This window comes from Seriola lalandi, unplaced genomic scaffold (genome assembly GCF_002814215.2).
Source record: "Seriola lalandi dorsalis isolate HSWRI2012SDOR001 ecotype SW California unplaced genomic scaffold, Sedor1 jcf7180002054420, whole genome shotgun sequence".
NCBI classification, from domain to species: domain Eukaryota; kingdom Metazoa; phylum Chordata; class Actinopteri; order Carangiformes; family Carangidae; genus Seriola; species Seriola lalandi.
In genome coordinates, this window is record NW_019524973.1 from 271410 (window position 1) to 292883 (window position 21474).

The 21474-nt window shown below is 37.7% G+C and overlaps 2 protein-coding genes across 2 annotated transcripts; one reads left to right on the forward strand and one right to left on the reverse strand.

The window, feature by feature from the left end:
* Positions 1–2013: 2013 nt before the first annotated feature.
* On the forward strand, positions 2014–6250 carry rps10 (ribosomal protein S10). Its single transcript, XM_023410282.2, has 6 exons — positions 2014–2106; positions 2551–2700; positions 3904–4078; positions 5055–5132; positions 5803–5858; positions 6165–6250. The coding sequence occupies exons 2-6, from the start codon at positions 2551–2553 to the stop codon at positions 6204–6206; spliced, it is 501 nt and encodes a 166-aa protein (XP_023266050.1). The 5' UTR covers positions 2014–2106; the 3' UTR covers positions 6207–6250.
* A 3287-nt stretch (positions 6251–9537) lies between these two features.
* Positions 9538–19447, reverse strand: nudt3b (nudix (nucleoside diphosphate linked moiety X)-type motif 3b). Its single transcript, XM_023410270.2, has 5 exons — positions 18928–19447; positions 17391–17501; positions 14393–14437; positions 14208–14292; positions 9538–13893 (listed from the first exon to the last, which is right to left on the reverse strand). The coding sequence occupies exons 1-5, from the start codon at positions 19024–19026 to the stop codon at positions 13697–13699; spliced, it is 537 nt and encodes a 178-aa protein (XP_023266038.1). The 5' UTR covers positions 19027–19447; the 3' UTR covers positions 9538–13696.
* Positions 19448–21474: the final 2027 nt, after the last annotated feature.

Genomic DNA, 21474 nt, shown 5'->3' on the forward strand with positions numbered 1-21474 from the left:
ACATTTCAGGATGTGTCACAATGACATAAATAGTATCAGGCAATTAAATGAACAAAACTTAAATGACACACAGCACAAATCTAAGATAAAAAAGACTTTTAAAAAAGTAGGAAATTAATCGAATTAATAAATAAGAGTGATTAGTTGATTAATCAGTTAGTTGTAGTGACAGTTTGGTCATACAAAACATGAAATTTGAAGATGTCACCCTGTACTTTGTAGACCAAACAATTGATTATTTAGCAACAAAAGGAAAGAAAAGAAAACCTGATGGATGGCAAAAAAATGCTCTTTAAGGTTTATATGCAATTATTGTTTCTAAAAAAATTATTTCTTCAAAATTACAGACAATTTATCCAGACAACCTACTCAAACTTAAACTGATCTTTTCATCATATTTGGCTTTTTGGCTTTTCAATCAAGTTATCATGCACCATTATTGTTAATTATTCCAAGATCCTGTAGCCTGCTCGGTGAAATTGTTACACAAATAAAAGTATATAGGCTTAGTATCTTTGCAGAAAGAATGGTCCCTTTGAGTGGAGTAACATGGGCAATATTTGCCTTTTAATGATATTGGAGTAGATGTAAAGAGAAATGGAATTACTTAAAGTAGCATACAAGAAAGTACTTGAAGGCTACATTACTCCAGATTTCATCCAAGGTATTGATAATTTTGTAGAGCTACATTGACCAATTATATGCTTTTATTTTGACATTCACCACACAGTGGTATTTTTCCAACTGCTTATGTAAATTGACATAACACATGACCAATGAAGACTATTTTAAAAATTGTTTAAAAAAAAAACTCACAATAACTTAAAGATGTGTTATGTATAAACTTAAAAATAGAATATTTGTTTTAGTTTTTCATGCAAGAATGTCAAATATTTGCCAAGAATTTGATGCTTTTTTTGTCCCACATGAGAGTAAACTGAATATCGCGGGTTTTTGGACTGCTGCTTGAACAATACAAGATGTCCCCTTGATGAAACAAATAATAATAAAAAAAAAATCAGCAGATTAATTGATAATGAAAATAAATGTCGATAGCAGCCCCAATTTCAGTAACAAAACTGGTTGACAAAACAAGATGTTTGAATGTGTCACTCTGGGTAATTGTAATTGTGCATCTCTGTCTGAGTTTTACAAACCAAACAATCAATTAATCAGATTAATCCATTATAAAAGTATTTAGTAGTTATTAGTATGTAAAATAATTAAAAGAAAGCTCCACCGTAAGAGTAAAATACTGTTTATACATGTATGAATAAAAATAATAATAATCTGATGATGTAATATATAATATAATATATATAATATATAAGCCATTTTTCTGCACTGGCCCCTTTCAAGTACATTTTACTTTTACTCAATTAAAAGTTTGACTGCATTGTAATGGAGTATTTTTACAGTTTCGTATTTGTACTTTACTTAAGTGAAGGATCTGAATATTTCTGAATCTGAATACTGGCTAAATAAGTGTAGTTTATCTATTTACAGTATTACTATAGTACTAGCCTATAGGTAGTTAATTGATGCTCATAAACCAAACATAACTTCTTACCTTACATTGTAGACGTCAAGAGCTTTGAGTTCTGCCCAAGACTCTACCAATGAAATCTTCCACAATAATATTCCTCTATTTAAACACTGCTAACACTATTTCTTATTGTCATTCATACAGATGAACTATGAAAAAAGGAAGTATGGGTGAAAATTCCTAGATCAAGAGTAGTAAGACTCATAGCTGCTGACAGAAAGTTGTAACGTTGTAAAGTATTGGGTGCCCAAATTTTTGCACATGCTACAATTAGCTTACTGTTTAATTTTATTTTCTATTTTTTAAATTCATGAAATAAAAAGTAACAGTGCATTAAAATTTCTGTTTTCTGCCAAATCAACAAAAAAAAAAGAGAGTAATTTGCCCCAAACTTGCTTCCAAACATACTATCCTATAGGCCTATGTAGAATCACCGACCAGGTTTCCCCTCCACACCGGCAGGGGGCAGCACCGCCGCAGCCGGCCCCGGCCGAGGGGATAAACCTTCCCGATCAACGACAGTCTTTCCTTCCGGCTCCGGTCCCTTAACAAGTGGAAAGGTAAAGACATACCCGGCGTTTTAATCTCAATAAATCTTACACATCTCACGATCTAAAATACAATAATGTGTAATTTTCGAGTGTCCTTTATATCACAATGGAAGACGTGACCGTATTTTGGGCTTAAACGTTTTACAATAGTGGATATTTAACTTAGAAGTGATGCAGTAACCCTGATCCAATGTTCACGAATGGCTGCCATTTTTCTCGGCAAACGCAGGCCGCCCTCATCAACGCTAACGTTTATACAAGTGTGCAGCTAGTGATGTGGACACATGTAAACATTTGGAGCGTTTTTTTATTTAATTAGGCGTCAGTTGGTAAACCCTCTGTTTCTTAGACCGTTCATCAGCAGCTGTAGCTAAGTTGGCTAGCCAGTTAGCATGCTGTCATGGTGGACGCTCCTGATGTGGAAATTAACGCTCAACTTCTTTCTTCACGCAGATGCTGATGCCCAAGAAGAACCGCATTGCTATCTACGAGCTCCTCTTCAAGGAGGGAGTCATGGTGGCCAAGAAAGATGTCCACTTGGCCAAGCATCCCGAGCTTGCTGACAAGAATGTGCCCAACCTTCATGTGATGAAAGCGATGCAGGTGAGAAACTGAGTGATGGAGATGTTGAAGGCAAAAAATTGACACTGTAAAAGCTTGTATTTTTCATCAGGCTAAATCAGTATTACTTCTACAGAAACTGCTTAGCCGTGACAGGCACATATGTTGTTATATAGTTTGTGGATGGTGTGTTATTTGGAGGGAAAACTAGGAGTTGTAATATGATTTCACTGTTCATCCACTTCCTGGAACAATTTAAGTCCAGACAACTGTTTCTTACCTTTTAACTTGTGTTTAAGACCAGCACGATTTAATGTGTGAGAATTGCAATATCCAAAATACTTAATTGTTAAGTATTAAAGCTTATATCGCAGTGCCTTCCAACTCGGCTGTATCAGCATTAAACACGCACATAAATGTCCAACTCACAATAACTGGGATCCTTTTCCAGAAGCCATGATATATATACTTTTTGTATTCAAAAGCACCTGTAAAGTCTAAGTATGGATGTTTCACATCAGCCAAAGTCCATCCTGAAAGGTCATTGAACCCAGTTGTAATATAGTGCTTAAATGTTTTTCTACAGTAACAACTGCAATCATACAGCCATTTTTAGTCATCCGAAGGTGTGTGTGTGTTTGCATACTGTAAATGGAATTCTCTTCCCATCTGTATCCATCTCATTTGTTAAGGATGTGTTCAGTTAAATGGATCAGTTTCATTTCAGGACAGAAGACACGAGTGCCCTGATGTTAGCAATGCAGTCAAAGATAATGGTTTTCAAGAGTGCAGAACGCGCTGAATAGAAAAGATTTTTCTGAGAGAATAAATGAGAAACAGCCGATGCACTTCAAGCAAATGGTAATTAAATCGTAAATGTTAAGAACCATGTCTTGCATTGAAGTTCACAGTTAATGTGTAGGCAGAGCCTTGTGACACTTTCATTTAAATTTGTTCCACAGAATCTAATGAGAAGTTCACTTGAAAAATCATGCTGCTCATGTTCTTGATAATGTTATAATAAAATTCAACTGGGCTATTTTTGTTACTGATTTCATCAATATTGATATCTGTTAAAGATTAATTAAACTTTATTTACACATCAGGGAGGGATTCAGCAGGGTATGACAAGTCTGGGGACCTAAAGCTGTAAAAGACCCCTACTATGTAGTATCAAAAGGATTTGGTTGAGATGTGTTGTGGCAGTAGTTGATATGTGATAACTATGATGTGTCTTGTCTTTAGTCCCTGAAGTCCTGTGGGTATGTCAAGGAGCAATTTGCCTGGCGTCATTTTTACTGGTACCTCACCAATGAGGGTATCCAGTACCTGAGAGACTTCCTCCACCTTCCCCCTGAGATCGTGCCCGCCACCCTGCGCCGCCAGACCCGCCCTGAGACCGCAAGGCCCAGGCCCAAGGGTAAGCTTTCTCATATACACGTAATGTGGTTTTGGTTGAACATTGCTTGCTTTTATTAAGTTTGTTTCAACTGGGAGGTGCTGTATTTCTCAAAAGTCAGCGGTAACTGTACTGATGTTGCTTTTTAGAACTAGTATCCTCCAGTGTCACTAGTAAACTAATGTGTCTCAGTTTTAGCTTTCAGAGGACATCAAATTAATTGTAGACTGATTGTAAAATTTGGAATCTGACTTAACTAAACCACAAGTCATTATCCATTGATGTAAACCTGCTGACTGGAAGCATACCAAAGAGCTTAACATCATGGAGAGAAAAGACTGCAGCCATGGCTCAGTGTTGAGCTCAGCAACTCTGATTGTTGATAGTTTCCAGTTGTGCATCAGCTTGAGAAAAAAAATGTTATTTGCTATTCCTAGCCACCAGTTGCATCTCAGTGAAAATTTATAAGATAGTAATTTAGTAGTAAGAGCTGGGACTTGACAAAAGCTTGACAACGACCCACCCTTGTTAGTTCAAATGTCCATATATGAAATAGTTTTATCTTTAGCTTGTATTGCATTAACTGAATCTTGACTGTGATTTCATACTTTGTTTGCATGTGGGGATATGTCAACTTGTCTGGCGAGGTCTGTTGTAGTTGTATGCCGAGTGTTCAGTTCACATCTGAAATGTGTGCGCTGCTCAAGCTTAGACCTCATTCTGAACAGCTGATGTCATTTCATATACACATTTAACACTTCGATTAAGTGTAAAAGAAAATGTGATTATCTGCTTCAGCAGTTCATTCTGGGATTATTTCCAGAATTCAAATTTTTTCCCAGAATGTATTATTCCCCATAAAGCATAATTTCTTTGGGTTGGTTTTTAATATGAATCTGCACATAAAGGACTTAGTCTGTCCCCTATCTAGCATGAATACAATTAGTGAGACTCCTAAGCTTGAATGTGTTTTTTCACTGATCTTTTCTTCCTGCAGGAATGGAAGGAGAGAGGCCTGCCCGCCTTAACCGTGGGGAGGCTGACAGAGATGCATACAGGAGATCTGCTGCACCCCGTACGTATATTTCAGTAATACTTAGTGGTCTTGTGCTGTGTTGAGCATAATGAGTGGAATTAAATTCTTAAAATGAGGTGACTTGGTAGGTAAATTAAGATGTAATGATAACTAAGCAACAATTAATTTCCCACTCTCAATACGGTAAAACAAATGTATATTTAAGGTTGACAACGATGTTCATGAAAGTTTTTATTTGGAGCTTAAATGATTAGTCAATTAATATTTAGTCCATCTACACAAAAATCAGCAGTTTTGAGCAAAAATAGTGGAAAAATCTAACACTCAGGTTCCTGCTTCTTGAAGGGCAGGATTAACTGACAAATATAATAATTAACTGAATATCCTTTTTTTGGACTTGTAGTCGGACAAAACATTTGAAGATGTCACTTTGTACTATGATGGTGTGACATTTCATTGACTAAGTGTTAGATTGGTGCAGATAAATCAACAATGAATATAGCTTTTAGTTTCAGGTCTAGTTTTAATGCAATAGGTTGAATTTGTGCCTTTTTTTTCTTTTCTTTTTTTTTTACATAAAAATAAACATACACTTCATTAACATTGTGTTTATTTTTAAGAGTGTTTAATTTTGCTAATAGTGTTGAATGTGTTTCTGAAGTTAAATTTATGAAAGTTCTTGGCTGATTTCTTTGTTCTTTTCCATCAGCTGGTGCTGACAAGAAAGCAGAGGCCGGTGCTGGAGCTGCCACAGAGTTCCAGTTTGTAAGTACTTTTCCTTTTTTGTATATGTGGATATTCTGTAAAATGTTACATTGGCGACAAACATATTTGGTTTTGAATAATTTTTTATTCTGTTCTGGCAAATGAGCAATGTTTTCTACAGTAATTATACAACAAAAAATACTCCACATCCCTGCCTGAAAAGTTTGATTATTGGTGCAGTTTACACTGGTTTCAATAAGGAATGTCAGGACGCTAAATTTAGTTTGCATAGTGCAGCTGTAGAACTTTACTCTGCTGTTAAACTTAGGTTGACAGATTTATTGACAAAACCTTTCCATGTTGCAGAGGGGTGGCTTCGGACGCGGCAGAGGACAGCAGCCTCAGTAAATTTCACTATCTCTTTGTGTACAATAAAGAAAAATCCAAATACAGCTCAAACATGTCAGTGTTTTGTTAATGGTGATTGTGGTTGCCGGTACATTCTTCTAGCATACATCTTATTTTCATGCTGAGCAAATGGATGTTAATGAACTTCCAATTAATAAAGTCAGATTAAGGATATACAGTAAATAAGTTCAGGACTTAAGTTTCTTGTGAGCATTTTTGCGCTTTTATGTCAAATGGTTTTTACTGCCAAAGAAGAGAAAAGTAAAGTGGTTAATTTCTGAGGTCAAACTGACTGAAATGTTTATTTATAATCATGAGAAATATTTAAGTGTGGAAAAGTTTTCGAATAAGATATCAGTAGGTTTAGTTTTTATGGTCAGTTATCGTCACAGTCTCTGTTACTCTGAGCTGCAGTGATGAAAGAAGAGTAAAAGCAGCAACACTGTCTAGATTAAAGAATCTTTGTTCAATTAAAATGAAGCTATAATAATTACTGTGCAGCTATTTAGCGTGACAGACTCTCCCTCCATTTGTTAGGAGCGCTGTTTTAAAACCAGAGTGGACACATAAAGACTGGAACAGCAATACGAATCCACTGATCTATAAAATCTACTGCTCCATATTTTTTATTCCCTTTAACCCAGAGTTGAACCTGAAGTTACTTTGTTGACTTCAGATACTGCTTGAAGTACAGGCCTCAGATATAAACTACAAAACATCAAACCGTTTCAAGTTAGTTGAAGTCTTAAAAAGCATTGAATTCAGAAGGTATCAAAGAGTTATATTTAATCTACAAAAGCCTTGGATGTATTGTTTTAGCTGTCAGGCAGTAAGGTTACAAGAGGGATTGTTTGAACAGTGAATTGTGCTGCACGGTCCTTGTTTGTGTTTCAGTCAGCACCATCAGACCTGCAGCAAACACTGTCACTACTGCTGCTACAGTGGCAAAGAGTGTTATCTTAAAATAATGAATTGGTAATTCCATCCATGTTATGCTACTTCTCTGGGTCCAGTTGACAATTATATCAGTAGTGATTATTGTTATACTGCTGGGAAGTAATAGTGATGTGATGTTAAATAATTCCAGGCCATCTTGCCTCTACTAGTTTTCCGTCAGATTTTACTGTTTTGAGGGCAGTATGATTGTAAAACGTGCATTAAATTGGATTCTGTGTGGGATGAAAAAGGTCTTAATTTTTGAATTTAACTTGGTATTGGGAGAAAAAGGTACCTGTGGTTACAGGCACCTACCTTCTAGTTGGATGCATGATCTGGTAAGTCACTTGTAACCTGCCTCGTGTGATTTGGCAGGAAGATTTCACATTTTCACTTGTCATAGGAAAAGCACAGGACTCACTAATAACATTAACGTTGGCTCTGATATCCCAGCACGCCATGGTAGTGTGCAAAACACCAGCACTCTGAAACCAAAGCGGCTAATTGCAATTAGGCTATTAATTATATTATTCACAACCTTCCTTTTCCTACTGTGAAATGTCAAAATGTCCTCTGTAAAAAGGGGCCTGTGGCACATTTATATGGCGCCAAGCTGCGATCATGATAGCTCAGAAAGGGGGTGGAACTGATAAGTGACTGAAGCCACTTAAAGGTTCTACAGTTACTTGGTTCCCCACAATGGTGCTTTCACTTAAACCATATTGGGACTGTGTGGGCTTGTACTGACTCTCACTGTGCTTTTAACTCTGTTGCACCTGTCACGGTCGAAGAAATCACACTTAAAACATTTTTATTAGTATATTGTTTTTTGTGGCTGCCCTAAATTCAACATGGGTAGAGGTTTAATCAAGCAGAAACAGTGTAAAGACATGCGCGGGTGAGCTTCGAATGTAAAGATCCATTGTACCAGCGGCATCTTAAGAAGAAATAGAAGGAAAAAAAAAATGTATAAATTGATGTGAAGCGTGACTTTAAAAGTACGAGGAACAGCTTTTTAAAGGGAATGAATGTGCACTATTACACAATTCAAATAAAATGACACATGCCACTTTTGTGAGTGCTTTCAATGTGAAAGAACACCACTTAGCAGTGTCCCAATTCTAAACAGGTTTTGAGTTTGTCATGTGTAGACATCAGAGAAATGACAAAACGTATACTCTTTATACAAAGGCCTGAACTATTCAGTGAGATGGTGATGTGTAATATTGTCCCTATATGCAGCTCACAAAGGAAATGGATGCAGTCTTCCAAAATCATACAACTTACCAGCTGTATAGACTATCCTGGTAGTACATGGTTTGCTGTTAGTATAAAAGAAATAAACTTAATCTTATTTAACTGTTTTGTACGAGCATGAAATGATGCTTGTGCCATCAAACTGCAACTTCAGAATTCAACTGTTTTCCAAAAAATATAATGTATCTAGTTGAATTCTGATGTTTTTCTGGAGCTCGTCCACCACCATCCACAATTCATTTCAATTTCTTCCAGCTGTGAGCAGCAGTTCCTCCACTTCCTTTGTGCACTGCATTGTGGAAGAACAGTGTGGATCAACAGCACACATACGATTTCAGTTCACATACAGACTGCAATAAGTATACTTAATTTTGTTTTCACTTTTCCTCAGTTACTTAACGGAGTATTGATTTTGGACTAAGTTGGAGGCATTATCCATGGCTTAAATTTTTTTTTTTTTTAAGTAGTAGCTGGCAAAGTGGTCAGCTTCAGAATGATGTTGGCACTGTAACTTTGCAGCTTAGTTGTTTTTACACTGCACATATTAGATAATTTACTGTCAGTAGAAAGTAAGTGCAAAACCAGTACATTGTAAAGATTAGACAGAAAATAAAATAAGATTTTAGCGGCAATGATTAGGTGGACAGATAATCTGCAAATACTGTGATAACCATTTTCTGTCATATTTGATAGTAAACTCAATATTTTTGAATTTTGGACTGTTAAACAATCTGTCTGTGCAAGTTCTCATTCGTCCATTCGTCACTGTTAAACAAGGAGGCGGGCATCTTTCATTTTCTTTTTATATATATTATAGACAGGCAATATAATCCACTGAGAAAACAATCTGTAGATGAATTCATAATGAATATAATTTATTAGTTGCAACCCTGTAGTAGATGCTGTTCATGTGTGTAGTGTGGAACTGGGACACAGGAATTGAAGAGAATGACTCCAACAATTTAAAACTTTGTATATGAAAACGGAAAGCAGGTAACCCAAGTTCAGTCAGCATCTGTGAGATTTAAATGAATCCTCTTCTCTACATCAAGCTGTATTTGTGTGACAAAGGAGTACTGACTGAAAGTACAAACAACACTGACAGTTACAGACATGGACACAAACACAGACACTGGCCTGAATGTGAAATACTGGTGTTTATTTGTTGGCACATTTATATTACAATCTTCAGTCTTCTCGCACTGGTTTTATTCCACAGTCCCAAATGACAAAAGAGGAAAAGAAAATTCCAGTGACACATACACCTTGGAGAACACAATTACGACCGTCACTTCAAGGCTGAGGTCAACAGCTACAAGTGTGTGTTTTTAGTTTGTTATTCAACTGCAAGTATTTTAGGGGCAATCTTTTTAAATCAATTTACATATTCTTCTTTTTTTAAAGTCATTCAGTTGATAAAATAGTCTCATGTCTCATGCTAAAGGAAACTGAATGTTACAATCCTCAGCTGTTTAGTGATGTGCTTTTAATATAATTTTTTTTTTGCTTCGTCCACAAGATGGGGCCAGCTAATTGACATGGAAATACATATTTAAACCGTCAACTTTAAATTAAAAGGAAGCGACTTCATGGGAATCTCCAACTGTACTTTCACTAATCAATCCTCTGTTTCGCCCAAAGTTCAGAAGCTTCAACATCGTACAAAAAGAGCCAATTACAACGGCAGAAACCCCCAGGTAGAAAGGGTATTTGTGTTTGCTCCATCCTAACTCCACATAACCATAATCCATTTATGTTGAGATATTTATTTCATAAAATCCCTCCTGAACTCCAGCCTAAATTACTCTAATTATGACAGAGCCTGAATTTTGAATTACAAGGGAGTTGTTCAAAAAAAGAGAAAAGGACACTAAACCTTATTGACCAAAGCCACAGTGCGTCCTCTGGCTGTTAGGGTGCTGTGTTAGCTATATACAAGAAATTAGCTCGTCAACAACACGACCGATTAAAGAAAAAACAGGAAAAAAATATGGACAAAAAACAAGTGGTCATTAATAATTAAGTCACTGGCTGTTACTTTTGGAAATCCTCCTCACATTCATTTTGACAGTACCTGTCACCAACATCAAACCACCGAGAGTGAGTTAAATCATTGCCAATTACCCAGGGTTGAGTTAAGCTTTTCCGCCATATACAGGTTCATCCCCTTAACATCTCGTTGCACATTTAGATGAAGACTAAAAGCTCTAATCAACACAAGATCTTATAGGAAGTTCCAGGTAGGACATCATAAAGCAAGACTTTAGCCACCACACCTTTCAGATACACAGTAGTAAAACCAGGTCAAAGTCTCAAATTGTTCTAAAGGAGACTTTAGACTTCTTTCATTGTTAGTCGTTCAGAAAAACGCCTGAATTCCTGAATTATCAAAGGCCAATATGAGGAGTCTGTGTAAAGCTTGATTTGCTGAGACAGTGATGCCCCCTTCAACACTGAATGGGAGAAAAGACAAAGAAAGACAGTTACCACTAATTGACAACCACTGCTGTCACTGTAACGAGCCTTCCTATCTCTTTTCGACGTTAGCATTTGTTCCACTAGCTTTCGGTTCTCAATGTAATTTCCCACAAAAGGGTTTCTCATCAGTTTTTGAATCATGCTACTGGAGTTTTCTGTACATATTCAAAGTTAAATGGGCATTTACTGGACAGTAAACATTGAGCATAGCCATAGACACATGATCATCACCTCATCAGAACTGCAGTTTTTGAGTGCTGACAAGCTAAACATTTATTGATCTTTATTAAAGTGATCAGGTGCTAAACCTTTTAAATAAATGTTTTTTTTTTTATTTTGTTGCAGCAGCTATAATGCATATTTTCATATTAATGTTCTACTTGTATATGACAGGTTGTTCATGTTGATGAATGTGCAGAGAGATAGCATTCACTGTTTTGATTTTACACCCCAATATTCATTGTTTTGGTTCATTCTCACTGCTCTAATAGCATGGTCAGCTTCAGTAGGCAGCTGTTTTCACTTAAGAATCAACACAAAACAATTGTAAGCTACCTGCCTAGCATGAAATGGCAGACACTGGTGAGCATAGTGGAGCATTAAGCAGCTAAAAGAGCCAGATTCTTCCCTAAAGGTTTGGCGGAGACCAAAATGGAGCTAAAAAAAGATTAAATATTGGACTTTAATTCAACAACTCCAAATGGAAGCTAATGTCTCTCAGTAACTGCTGGATGTGTAAATAGGGAATTCTTTACCAACAATTTAGCCATTTTACTGAAAAGGTGATGTCATCGTGTTTACAGCTTGTTTCAATACCCCCAAGTGTCTAAAAAAAAAAGTTATTTATTGCTGGTTTAAATATAGAAAGAAAATCAGTTTGATGTTTGAGCTTTTAAAAAAGTAACGCTCTTTGGGAAATTTACCGACACTGGTGGAACAGCTGCTAGCTTGAAAAAAGCTTAAAGGCCTACAGACTGCTAAACTAAATAGTTGTTTGGAAAGTCAGACTGTAGTTGTACTTCATTTTATAGCTTTGCCAAAGATAAGGAAAAAAAACAGTAACCTCTTACTGTTACAAATTTGTTTTGGTCTTGGAAAAAAAAAAAAAAAGGATTGAGAATATTCGATTATAAACAGGCTCTTCGTTCTTACCCACAATCACAGCAACATTCCTTGTTCTTTAACCTTAGTTGTACTCTATACTATCTCAAGAGAAAATTCCCAACAGCTCCAAAACCTACACAATGAGTTCAATCAGCTCTTCCAGCCTCAGTTGACATGTAGCACTCACAGATGTGTAAGATGTGTTTTGTCATTTGTACTCTTACCTTTGATCTATACAGAAATAAACAATTTACAATAAAAACCTCTTACATGCTATCTACAGCGCCTCCAGTTTCACAGTATTGAGCCAGCTGCCTCCCGCCACAGAGGCCAAGTGACGCAGCTCGGCCGAAGAGACTTTTGCCAGACGTTAGAGAGAAAAAAAAAAAGAAGAAAAAAAAAAAGAAAACAAAAACTAGTATCCAAAAGCATTTTACATGTTAAAAACGAGGTCTCAAACTGTACAAGGCTTGTTTGTTCTGCATCTTGCCAAAGACAGCATTATAGATTCCATTACTTTCAATGTCAAGCAGGTGTTTTGAGTGTTTTTGGGGATGCAGATTAAATACTAAAGAAAGAAGGGTAAAAAAAAAAAAAAAAAATGACCATAATGAAACGTGCCCACTAAAGTCACATGTGCTATTTTACGAACACAATGTAAACAATTGCTTTTAACCAAACTGAATGTGAGGAGTAAAATACAGAAATTGGTTTTAATAACTTAAGTGATATGTGCTGCATTTTGAAATTACAAGTCCATGATTTTGAAACATACTACTTCTAACCTCTCAGTATGTGGAGGAAGCATTTTAAAAAAAGAAAACAAACGGGATTAAAAGGAGGTAAAGACACTGAGGAGAAAGGTGGTTCATTTTACATTGTGTGTTGACATTCTTCTGCTCTCTGTACAGTATTTATTCTCTGTTTGAGAGTGAAACTTGTAGTGCTTGGCTAGTTTCCCAAAAAAGAGAGAACACACTTGACACTTGAAATTGAAAGACTACTGAGGGGCCATATCCTTCTGATAAAAGAGACATCACAATATCTACGATAAGGAGCAAAATAAAGAGAATCCAAAGACCTTACTACAAGTCTGTTGCACAGTCAGCATCAGGTCACTCGAGCGAGTGTGACGCAACATAACAGTGCTCATGCAACACAAGTCACTTCCCACAATTCTGTTCATTCAGATACAGACAACATTTCCTATCCTTATAACAGGGGAGGGACTACACTATTGGGCACATTCATTCACAGAAAAATTAACGAAAAATGGAGGAGACGTTAAAAAGACCACCAAAAGCCTTCAGCTTAAGCACTAAGTATACACTTTTACATTACAACAGTAAAAAGTAGTTCTTGCATTCAATAAACACCACGCTAAGGGCGCGTTAAGGAAAGAGAATGAAAGGAGCGAGGGGACATTTCATGCAGTTGTCAGTAAAAAGAAAAAAAAAAAAAAAAGGAGGGGTCAAAAATTACATTTACATTTACAAAGTGTTTCAGACTATTCACCCAACACTTGTCATCAAGTCTGTGCCACAGTTCTGGCACAAAGGAGTTGGCAAGGCAAACCATGTTATTGAGACAAAAAAAGAGAAGAGAAGAGAAGAGAAGAGAAGAGAAGAGAAGAGAAGAGAAGAGAAGAGAAATGACACAAGTAAGAGCGCAAGTGGTGGCGAAAGCTCCAGGGGGTGTCAGAGTTATGGTTTTAGTTATCTGATACCCGAGACGGAGCTCTGATTGATGCTGTAGGTAGGGGAGAGGTCCCCACCTATCGTGGTCACCAAAGGTGTTCCGTTACTGGTCAGGCAACTCTCCTGGAGAGCCTCAAAGTAGGTGGCCTGCACAGGCTTGTGACACTGCAACACTTGTATGGCATCGTCTATTTTAAACCATTCCCTTTTTCTCCCTGTTGACAGAATAACACACCATTGTGGAGCAAATTAAGACATGTGAGAGACAACATAAAGAAAAAACAAAAGCATCATGAGTAATAGGTTTTGAATAATTATCAGTGCTATAGACAGCATCGAAGTGAAAATCACAAGGGTGGCTACAAAGCTGGTGTTAAAATCTCCCCCAACAAACATACAATAAAATCCCTGAACTATAATATCACTAAGGCCTAGGAAAGGAAAATAAAGCTGCTGACAGCATGTGACTGCCTGAGAACGTTTTCCATATGATCCCCATTTTGACAAGTAAACAAATGCAGTACTTTACCAATGTTGACCGAGTCCTCCCAGTCCTCCAGCACCTCTGTTACAATAAGAACATAGACGTAGGTTCTGTGTTTCCGCTCTTGGTTCTGTGGGGGAACATTGTCAGTTTTTTTTTACTTCTCATAAACATGCTGCACAGTATGTTAACATTTGAAGACCAAAAAAAGTCTACAGCAAACAGCTCACCTCAAATACTCCAACTAAGCGACCTAAAGTCCCCTTCACACCGGCCTGTGAAATAAAAAAACAAGCAAATGGTAAAAAGGGTAAGCAAGGATTTTTATGAAGTATTTGGGCTTAATCCAATATAACCACATAACCACATAGTGGTTATATTGGATTGAATATAACCACATAGTGTTGAGACGGTGTCAGAGTTGTTGATTTAACTTTCTCTAGACCCGATAACTCTCAAGGTATTTCTTGAGGCTGTAGTTTGCGTTTGTGTTGCAGTGGATTACATTACATCATAACATTGTTTTTATCCCCTGCAAATTCACTTCATCCAATTCCTGGTTTATGATTACATAATTCTCTCTTCGTTCATGTCACATTTCAGTGACATGAGGTCCAATTTAGACACGGACAGGATAAAATTTGACATTTACATTCACAAAAGTTACCTGGAAACAGGTTTTTAAACTTGACCAATAATAACTAAAACTACAGGTATAATGATAGTATAATTTATACTAGGGCTTTATTATTTTATCAATTAATTGATCAAATGTTTGGTCTGCAAAATGAATGAAAAGAGAAAACTAGAGACCATCTTTTGATCACACCAGCCACGACGCCTGTCAACATGTTGACTTTCCGACCCATGAGTACTCAGTAGTTATAACTACATTGTTACATGAGTACTGAGTACAGCGGTGCGGCATGTGTGATCTCATTGCAAGATGGTGCGTAAAGCAGGGGAAAGACGGTGTCGTGGATGACAAAAATGCCTGTCACAATTTCCCAGAGGCCATAGCAACATCTGGAAATGTCTAGTTTTTAGATATTTTATCTACAATTGGAAAAAAAAATGGAAAATGCAGCAAATCCTCGCATTTTAGAAGCTGAAACTAGCAAATGCCGGTACTGACCAATTAATCAATTATCAAAATATTTGCAGAGGAATTTTACGTCAATCAACTTGTCGATTGAATACTTGCAGTTCCAAACTGTAAAGTTTCATAACACATATAAACATGACTGTTCAGCTATCACTTACTGTCACATACTGACTACTTCGCTAATAGATGCTTCGAGTATCATGACAGATCACGTGAAAAGGTCAGAAACAAAAAACAAAATATACCCTTTGCTGCCAATTGATGTTATGATCATAAAACCTAAGCCACACAATCCAAATGTCATAACCTTTTCTCGAGAGAGAGGACACCTTTAACACGTCTCACTGCCTGTTATCTTTGAACATATTCTAATAACAAAAATAATCTACAAGGTCCAAAGTCTTAACTCCCAGAGGTGAATAGTAGGTCAGATTTAGATACAGAGCCAGGCCACTTGCTGACATCTTTGCAGCTTCTTCTTCAGGTTCCAGTTTCAGTCTATAAATAAATGTTGACTCCAAGCACAGCACCATGGACTCAATGTTGTACTCTTCAGGCTTTCGCCTAGATCATATGGAAAAGAACAGGCCCACCCGTAGAAACCCCAAAGATGTGCCAGTGATTAAGTAATAGGCCAAAAGTCAACCTGTATGTTTTTATGATGGGATGGAAAATGTCTCCCGGCTCAGGCATTCGTGTAACTGAAGACTACTGGGCATCATCTTGGAAGAGGATGTACAGCATTGGGGCTGCAGTACAAGTTATGCGATGCTGTTCTCCGTATTCATGGTGCAAGGCTGGGCTGTATGACCAATAAGGATAAGCAGAGGTTGTGAACAGTCAGACAAAGGAACCCTCAGTAACGTTTGGCCTGCTCCTAAGTGCTGTGTACTCACTGTCATCCCTGGCAAGACTCCAAACCAATAAGCATAAGCAATTGCTCACCGCTCATATGGTCATCAGAATAAGCTTGTGAGGATTAGGATATGTCGTGTTACACCACCGTCCAATAAGAGGCTTAGAAAGCCACAGTACATGGTGATGCATTGAGTACCACTCAAAGTCACCACAAAGTTTCTGAATGCAGCCTTTTAGCACTTTTACCAAACTTCAGTAGTGATGCGCCATTGCTTTTGACCCTGTAGAAATGTGTTGGCAAGTTACAGCATCCTGGAACCGCCAAAGCGACCTAACAGCAGGAGCCAGGATAAGAGATGATATCAGCATCCATCAGTGTGATGGATCACACACAGAATAGGCTTTATATGGTCAGTGACCCGCCAAGAGCTGACAGCCGGGTGAGATTCAATGTCTTCAGTGCCCTGTCGCCATTTTGATCAAAATGCCCAAGCAATGAACAGCATGTGCACTGAAGCAACACCAGATTTAAGGGACGGACGTAGGCAGTATAAGCAGGATATTGATTTCCAATGAGCTTCAGAACTGTTTACTAATTGCTACACATCCTTCCCAACAAAGATAAACAAAAAAAGCCACATTTGTCCTTCAAGATGCCTCTGTAACAACGCTGCTGTTTTTAAAAATAGATTGCTCTCCAATGTTGAAACACTGAACCTCGATTGTTTTCCTTCATTTGCCGTATTTGTAGGATTGGATATTACTGCAGTGGAACCGCTGGGTAGCCAGTGTTCAATCTCAGTGTGACCTCCTTTGACATATAAACACTGCTTTGTAACATGATGCTATGATACAGCTTACATGTTGCTAGGCTCGCTCTCTTTCTGTCCATGCAAACAGGATGACTGCACTGACAAAATGGGCTTTGAGAGAAAGGTATTAGGCCCGGTGTTATATACAGACATGATTTAATAGAAATGAAATACAATACATCTCATGAGCCTATACTCAAACTAATTTGCCACGCTGTAAATGGAAATCCATTCTTAGAACAATATTCCTGGCTATGAACTAAGTCTAGATAGGCATGTTTCACATGTTTTCCATGTTTCGAATACAAGGGTCAAGTAAGGTTTGCAGGTGCACAGTCTACACTGGAATGCTTATCTTACATCAGTCAGTTACAAAGGCAAAAAAAGAAAAGGCGCACACAATATAGACTTAAGTTTGATATGACAATTGTGAAAAATATTTAAAAAACCAACCTCTTCACACACTTCTCGAGCTGCAGCAACATTGGGCTCTTCCTCCGGCTCCATTCCCCCTCCAGGAACTATCCACTTGTCAGGATGTCGACTGCTGCTCACGAGCAGCACCTGCAACGCATCCCATGCAAGACTGGTTAGGCACTACAGTCTAACTCAATGTTGTTTGTTGGCGTGTGTTAACATTGCACAAGTGTTGCTGTGTGTGCAGATATTCAGTGATCTAGTGTGATTAACAACAGCAGTTGACAACTACCACACAAAAACTATCAAGATTATCACTGAAGTGACCTGGAGCTGAGGTATCCAGCTGAATGCTGTGTAAATGCAGTTGACTGCGTGGTTGCAAGCAGATCATGCATATTTTCAATACACAAGGTATGAGTCACAAGAGTTTGCTTCTTTCCACGTAAGTATGGTGAGTCCAAGGTGTCAACAATCAGTTGGGGAAAATCTGAAGCTTGGATTAGTGCCTAAATGGTAGACTAGTCTCTGGTAAAAGTTTCTAGCTACGTGCTGATAATACTGATGTGTTTCTTGTAATCAACAGTCCATGTTGTTCACAATCCGGCCTCTACTTCCACCAGAATGAGGAATTGGTTTAGTCTCAATTCGTCTCCTTCCTTGGTAAAATGTTTCCACTACAAAGACATCTTTGTGCGTGTTGTTGACTGGACATCAGCTTCCCAAATCGCTTCTGATCTTAAATATCCTTTCACAGGCTAGTTTGATCAGCTTTCATTGGAGATCACACGAAGGTAGAAGCTATGGCTCATTAACAGACATGTTACGTGGTAAAAATGTGTACACAACGATGCAAGTTTGGAGTTTGATATTAAGCCGAGCAGAGGCTCCAAATCTTACCGTTGTGAATTTAAAGTCATAGGGTAAACAACGCAAAACGAATAGTGTTGCAGTCACTACCAGGGTTGTCTTCTGGCGACAGCTAGCACAGCTAATAGCTACATATCAGTCCAATGTTTGGCTAGCAGTACCAGTTGCATTAACGCTAACACTGTTAACACTAACAGTCACTTAGCTTGCCAAATTATCTATAACATGGGCAGATAAATGTCTTAGCCTGTCACTTTAAAAGTCAAAACAATGATTTCCATCGGTCTGGCCGCTCCTAATGATAAAGTCACCACTCGCCACAGCCAGGTCTATGGGCTGTGGTCGTTGGCCGAGAGCCGGCTGCCCACAGCTGCTACACGGCTAGTTAGCAAGCTAACGTTAGCCTTAGCATGCAGCTAGCAGGTTGGCTCAATGTATAACGCTGGGTATAAAAACTAGACGCTACTACCTGCTCAGCTAAAGAGGCTTACATAACACTCAATACGAGCTGAAAACTAAGGTTTAATTCAGAACCTCAGAGGACAAAACCAGATGCTAAGAAAGGGTGAGTCATCGTTTCCATCTGGCATAAAACACAGCTGTGTACATAAATATATCGATTTACAGACAGAGAAGTCACTGAAAGCATCTACGGCAACTACTGTTAGCTTGGCCTGCCAGACAGCAACATCACCGGTCTCACCTCCTCCTCGGTCTCGCTCCTGAAGCACAGACAGGCGGCCCGCTTCTTGTAGCCATCCCCGTCGTACGTCCGGGTTTGGTTTGACTTGAGCTTCATCATTTCGGGGGCACAAAAGTTCAAAAGTACAGCTAAGTTTACCACTTATAGAGATGATGGTTATAGACGCAAAGTCCTCCTCCGGGGAACCTCGGCGTTTCACTTAAAAGAAATAACTTCTTCTTCGCTTCATTTTCACAAACCTAGGCACATCTACGGCACGGTCGCCATTACAAGAAGCCGCTACGCCCACGACGTAATTTAACCTTTAATAGCTCGGGGAGCGTAAGAAAATTACCTATCGGCCGTTGAAGAATTGGGACAACGGATCGTGGGGAAAAAACGCAACACCACGCTGTGACTGGAGTGAGCCGGTGAAGGAAACTGGCACTTTTGGCTCCGACTAGCTCTCCACGGCCACTTGTTTGAGGCTGCTATAATTATAAGCTTGTATCACCTTACTTCGAAGAATTAACACGTAACGCTATCCACTTAGTATGCTGTCAAAATTGCAAAATGGGATGCAGGGTTGGTTCATCAATTTCAGCACCGCAGGTAATGGACAGCGCCAGCTTGATCCTCAAAACTGATCCAACAACGGGAACTAAAATGGTAGGCTGGTCTTATATAGGAGTTCATCAGTGCCACAAAGCAGTTTAGAGCTGAAAACAACTTGTTGGTGAATCGGTTTGGCAGTTATTCAGTAACTGACGAATGTTTCAGTAATGTTTCATGAATTAATGCTGATCATTTACTGATTTCAGTTTTTTAAATGTAGTCATTTGAGAGGTTTCTTTGGCATGTAAGAGAGAAAACTGAGTCTGTTAATAGCTAGTCAGATAAAACAAGGGATTTGAACACAATTTTCATTGTTTTCTTACATTTTATTGGCAAAACAATCGATCACTTATTGAGAGAACAACCATTAGAGTAATCAACCCTAACTCTAACGAATAAGACACTTGATGATGTGAATACAGCATTAATAGGCTAATTTTAAGTAAGCATTTCTTAAATACTATTCTCTGACATTAATTACTCTGATACATCTTAAAGCATTATACAGTTTGTAATGGGAAATAACACAGCAGTAGTAAGGAAACAGTGCATGCACTAAGAAGAGTGTTCATGTGAGTTTCGCTACTTGACCACAATCTTCTTGCTACTTCCATTCAGAGGATATTTCTGAATCTCTGCCTCTTTTTCCAGAGAGAGGTACAAATCTTAATCCTGTGAATTGGTGGAATTAACAACTTAGCCTCTTTGTCCAATGCCTTCTTGTACACAAGCCCAGTCATTTCTCCCAAGATTAAAATAGGAAATGGTATACTTGTTCCTTGTCCAGTTAAACTTATTTCTGTTAAGCACATTAAATGACCTCTGTGTATGATAAAGTGCAATACAAATAAATCTGCCTTACCTGCAAATTAGCTATGGGTAAGATTTGATCTAATAAAATTTAAAAAAGCCTCACTAGTGGTGAACCTTAATTGTAAAAATCTAATTAAAGCAAAATGTCTACTCACTCACCAGCCACAAACAATATACACTGACAAATAGCATGCAGCTTCAGTAGTAGAACTGCAGAGTAACTACAGAGAGATACAGGGAAAGTATGGAATTCCTGCCACTCACAAAAAAATTGTAATATGATGCTTTGGAAATCAGTTGAACAGGATAACAGACAAAAACATAGCTGCAAATTAGTAATCCATTAAAATGAATCAAATTAAAAAATACTTATATCAGTATATTAACTTTATTTTATAGTTATCTTTTCACTTGTTTAACAAACATACATTTGCTACAAATTGTCAGCATAATGATTTCCTACATGTTGTCCTACAAAGTTGTTTATTCTTTTCTTCTCAATGTTCATATTATTTGTCATCTGACTACTTTTTTCATACTCTATTTTTATCTTTAAATCCTGTTTGTATTTTTTCGCTTTCCCCGCTGCAACAATCCAATTTCCCACCATGGATCAATACAGCTTCTTTTTTATCTTATTTACTTATATTCCCTCTCAAGTTTCTCCCCATAGTTGCTGGCATTTGTAGCACCTTACCTTCCTCTGACTAAAACGGAGACGACACTCCACTAAAACAAATCTCTGCTTCTTCTATCCAAAATCTGATTTGTGCCAAAATGAACTTTACATATGGTTACCACAAATATATACATATATTTAAAAAAAAATTGGCATTTTATTCAATATTGCGTCAGAAAATCAGTATAAAAATAGTCAGGTTTATCTTTTACTTTAATTTATTTTCTATATTATTCCTGTTTTTAAAGTAAGATTTGGCAAATATTCCCTTCACAGGCATAAACATGGGCTCACAGGAGGTTAGCATAATGCACTATGCAATATAATTGCAATCTAATACAGTAACTGCGCACTAATTTCTACTTTTTGTAAAGTTTGTTTATATGTAATTTTATTTAACACTGTACAGGGCTGTAATGTTGTGACACTGAATCACATTTTTGGATACTAGGAAAAGGTAT

Bases quoted from the DNA above. Each gene is read 5' to 3' on its own strand.
- rps10 (XM_023410282.2), top strand. From the start codon at position 2,551: ATGCTGATGCCCAAGAAGAACCGCATTGCTATCTACGAGCTCCTCTTC. The intron at 2,701-3,903 runs GTGAGAAACTGA...TCTTGTCTTTAG, and splicing joins ATGTGATGAAAGCGATGCAG to TCCCTGAAGTCCTGTGGGTA. The intron at 5,859-6,164 runs GTAAGTACTTTT...TCCATGTTGCAG, and splicing joins CTGCCACAGAGTTCCAGTTT to AGGGGTGGCTTCGGACGCGG.
- nudt3b (XM_023410270.2), bottom strand. From the start codon at position 19,026: ATGATGAAGCTCAAGTCAAACCAAACCCGGACGTACGACGGGGATGGC. The intron at 14,293-14,392 runs GTGAGCTGTTTG...GTTCCCCCACAG, and splicing joins GCTTAGTTGGAGTATTTGAG to AACCAAGAGCGGAAACACAG. The intron at 13,894-14,207 runs GTAAAGTACTGC...TTCTGTCAACAG, and splicing joins GGAGGACTCGGTCAACATTG to GGAGAAAAAGGGAATGGTTT.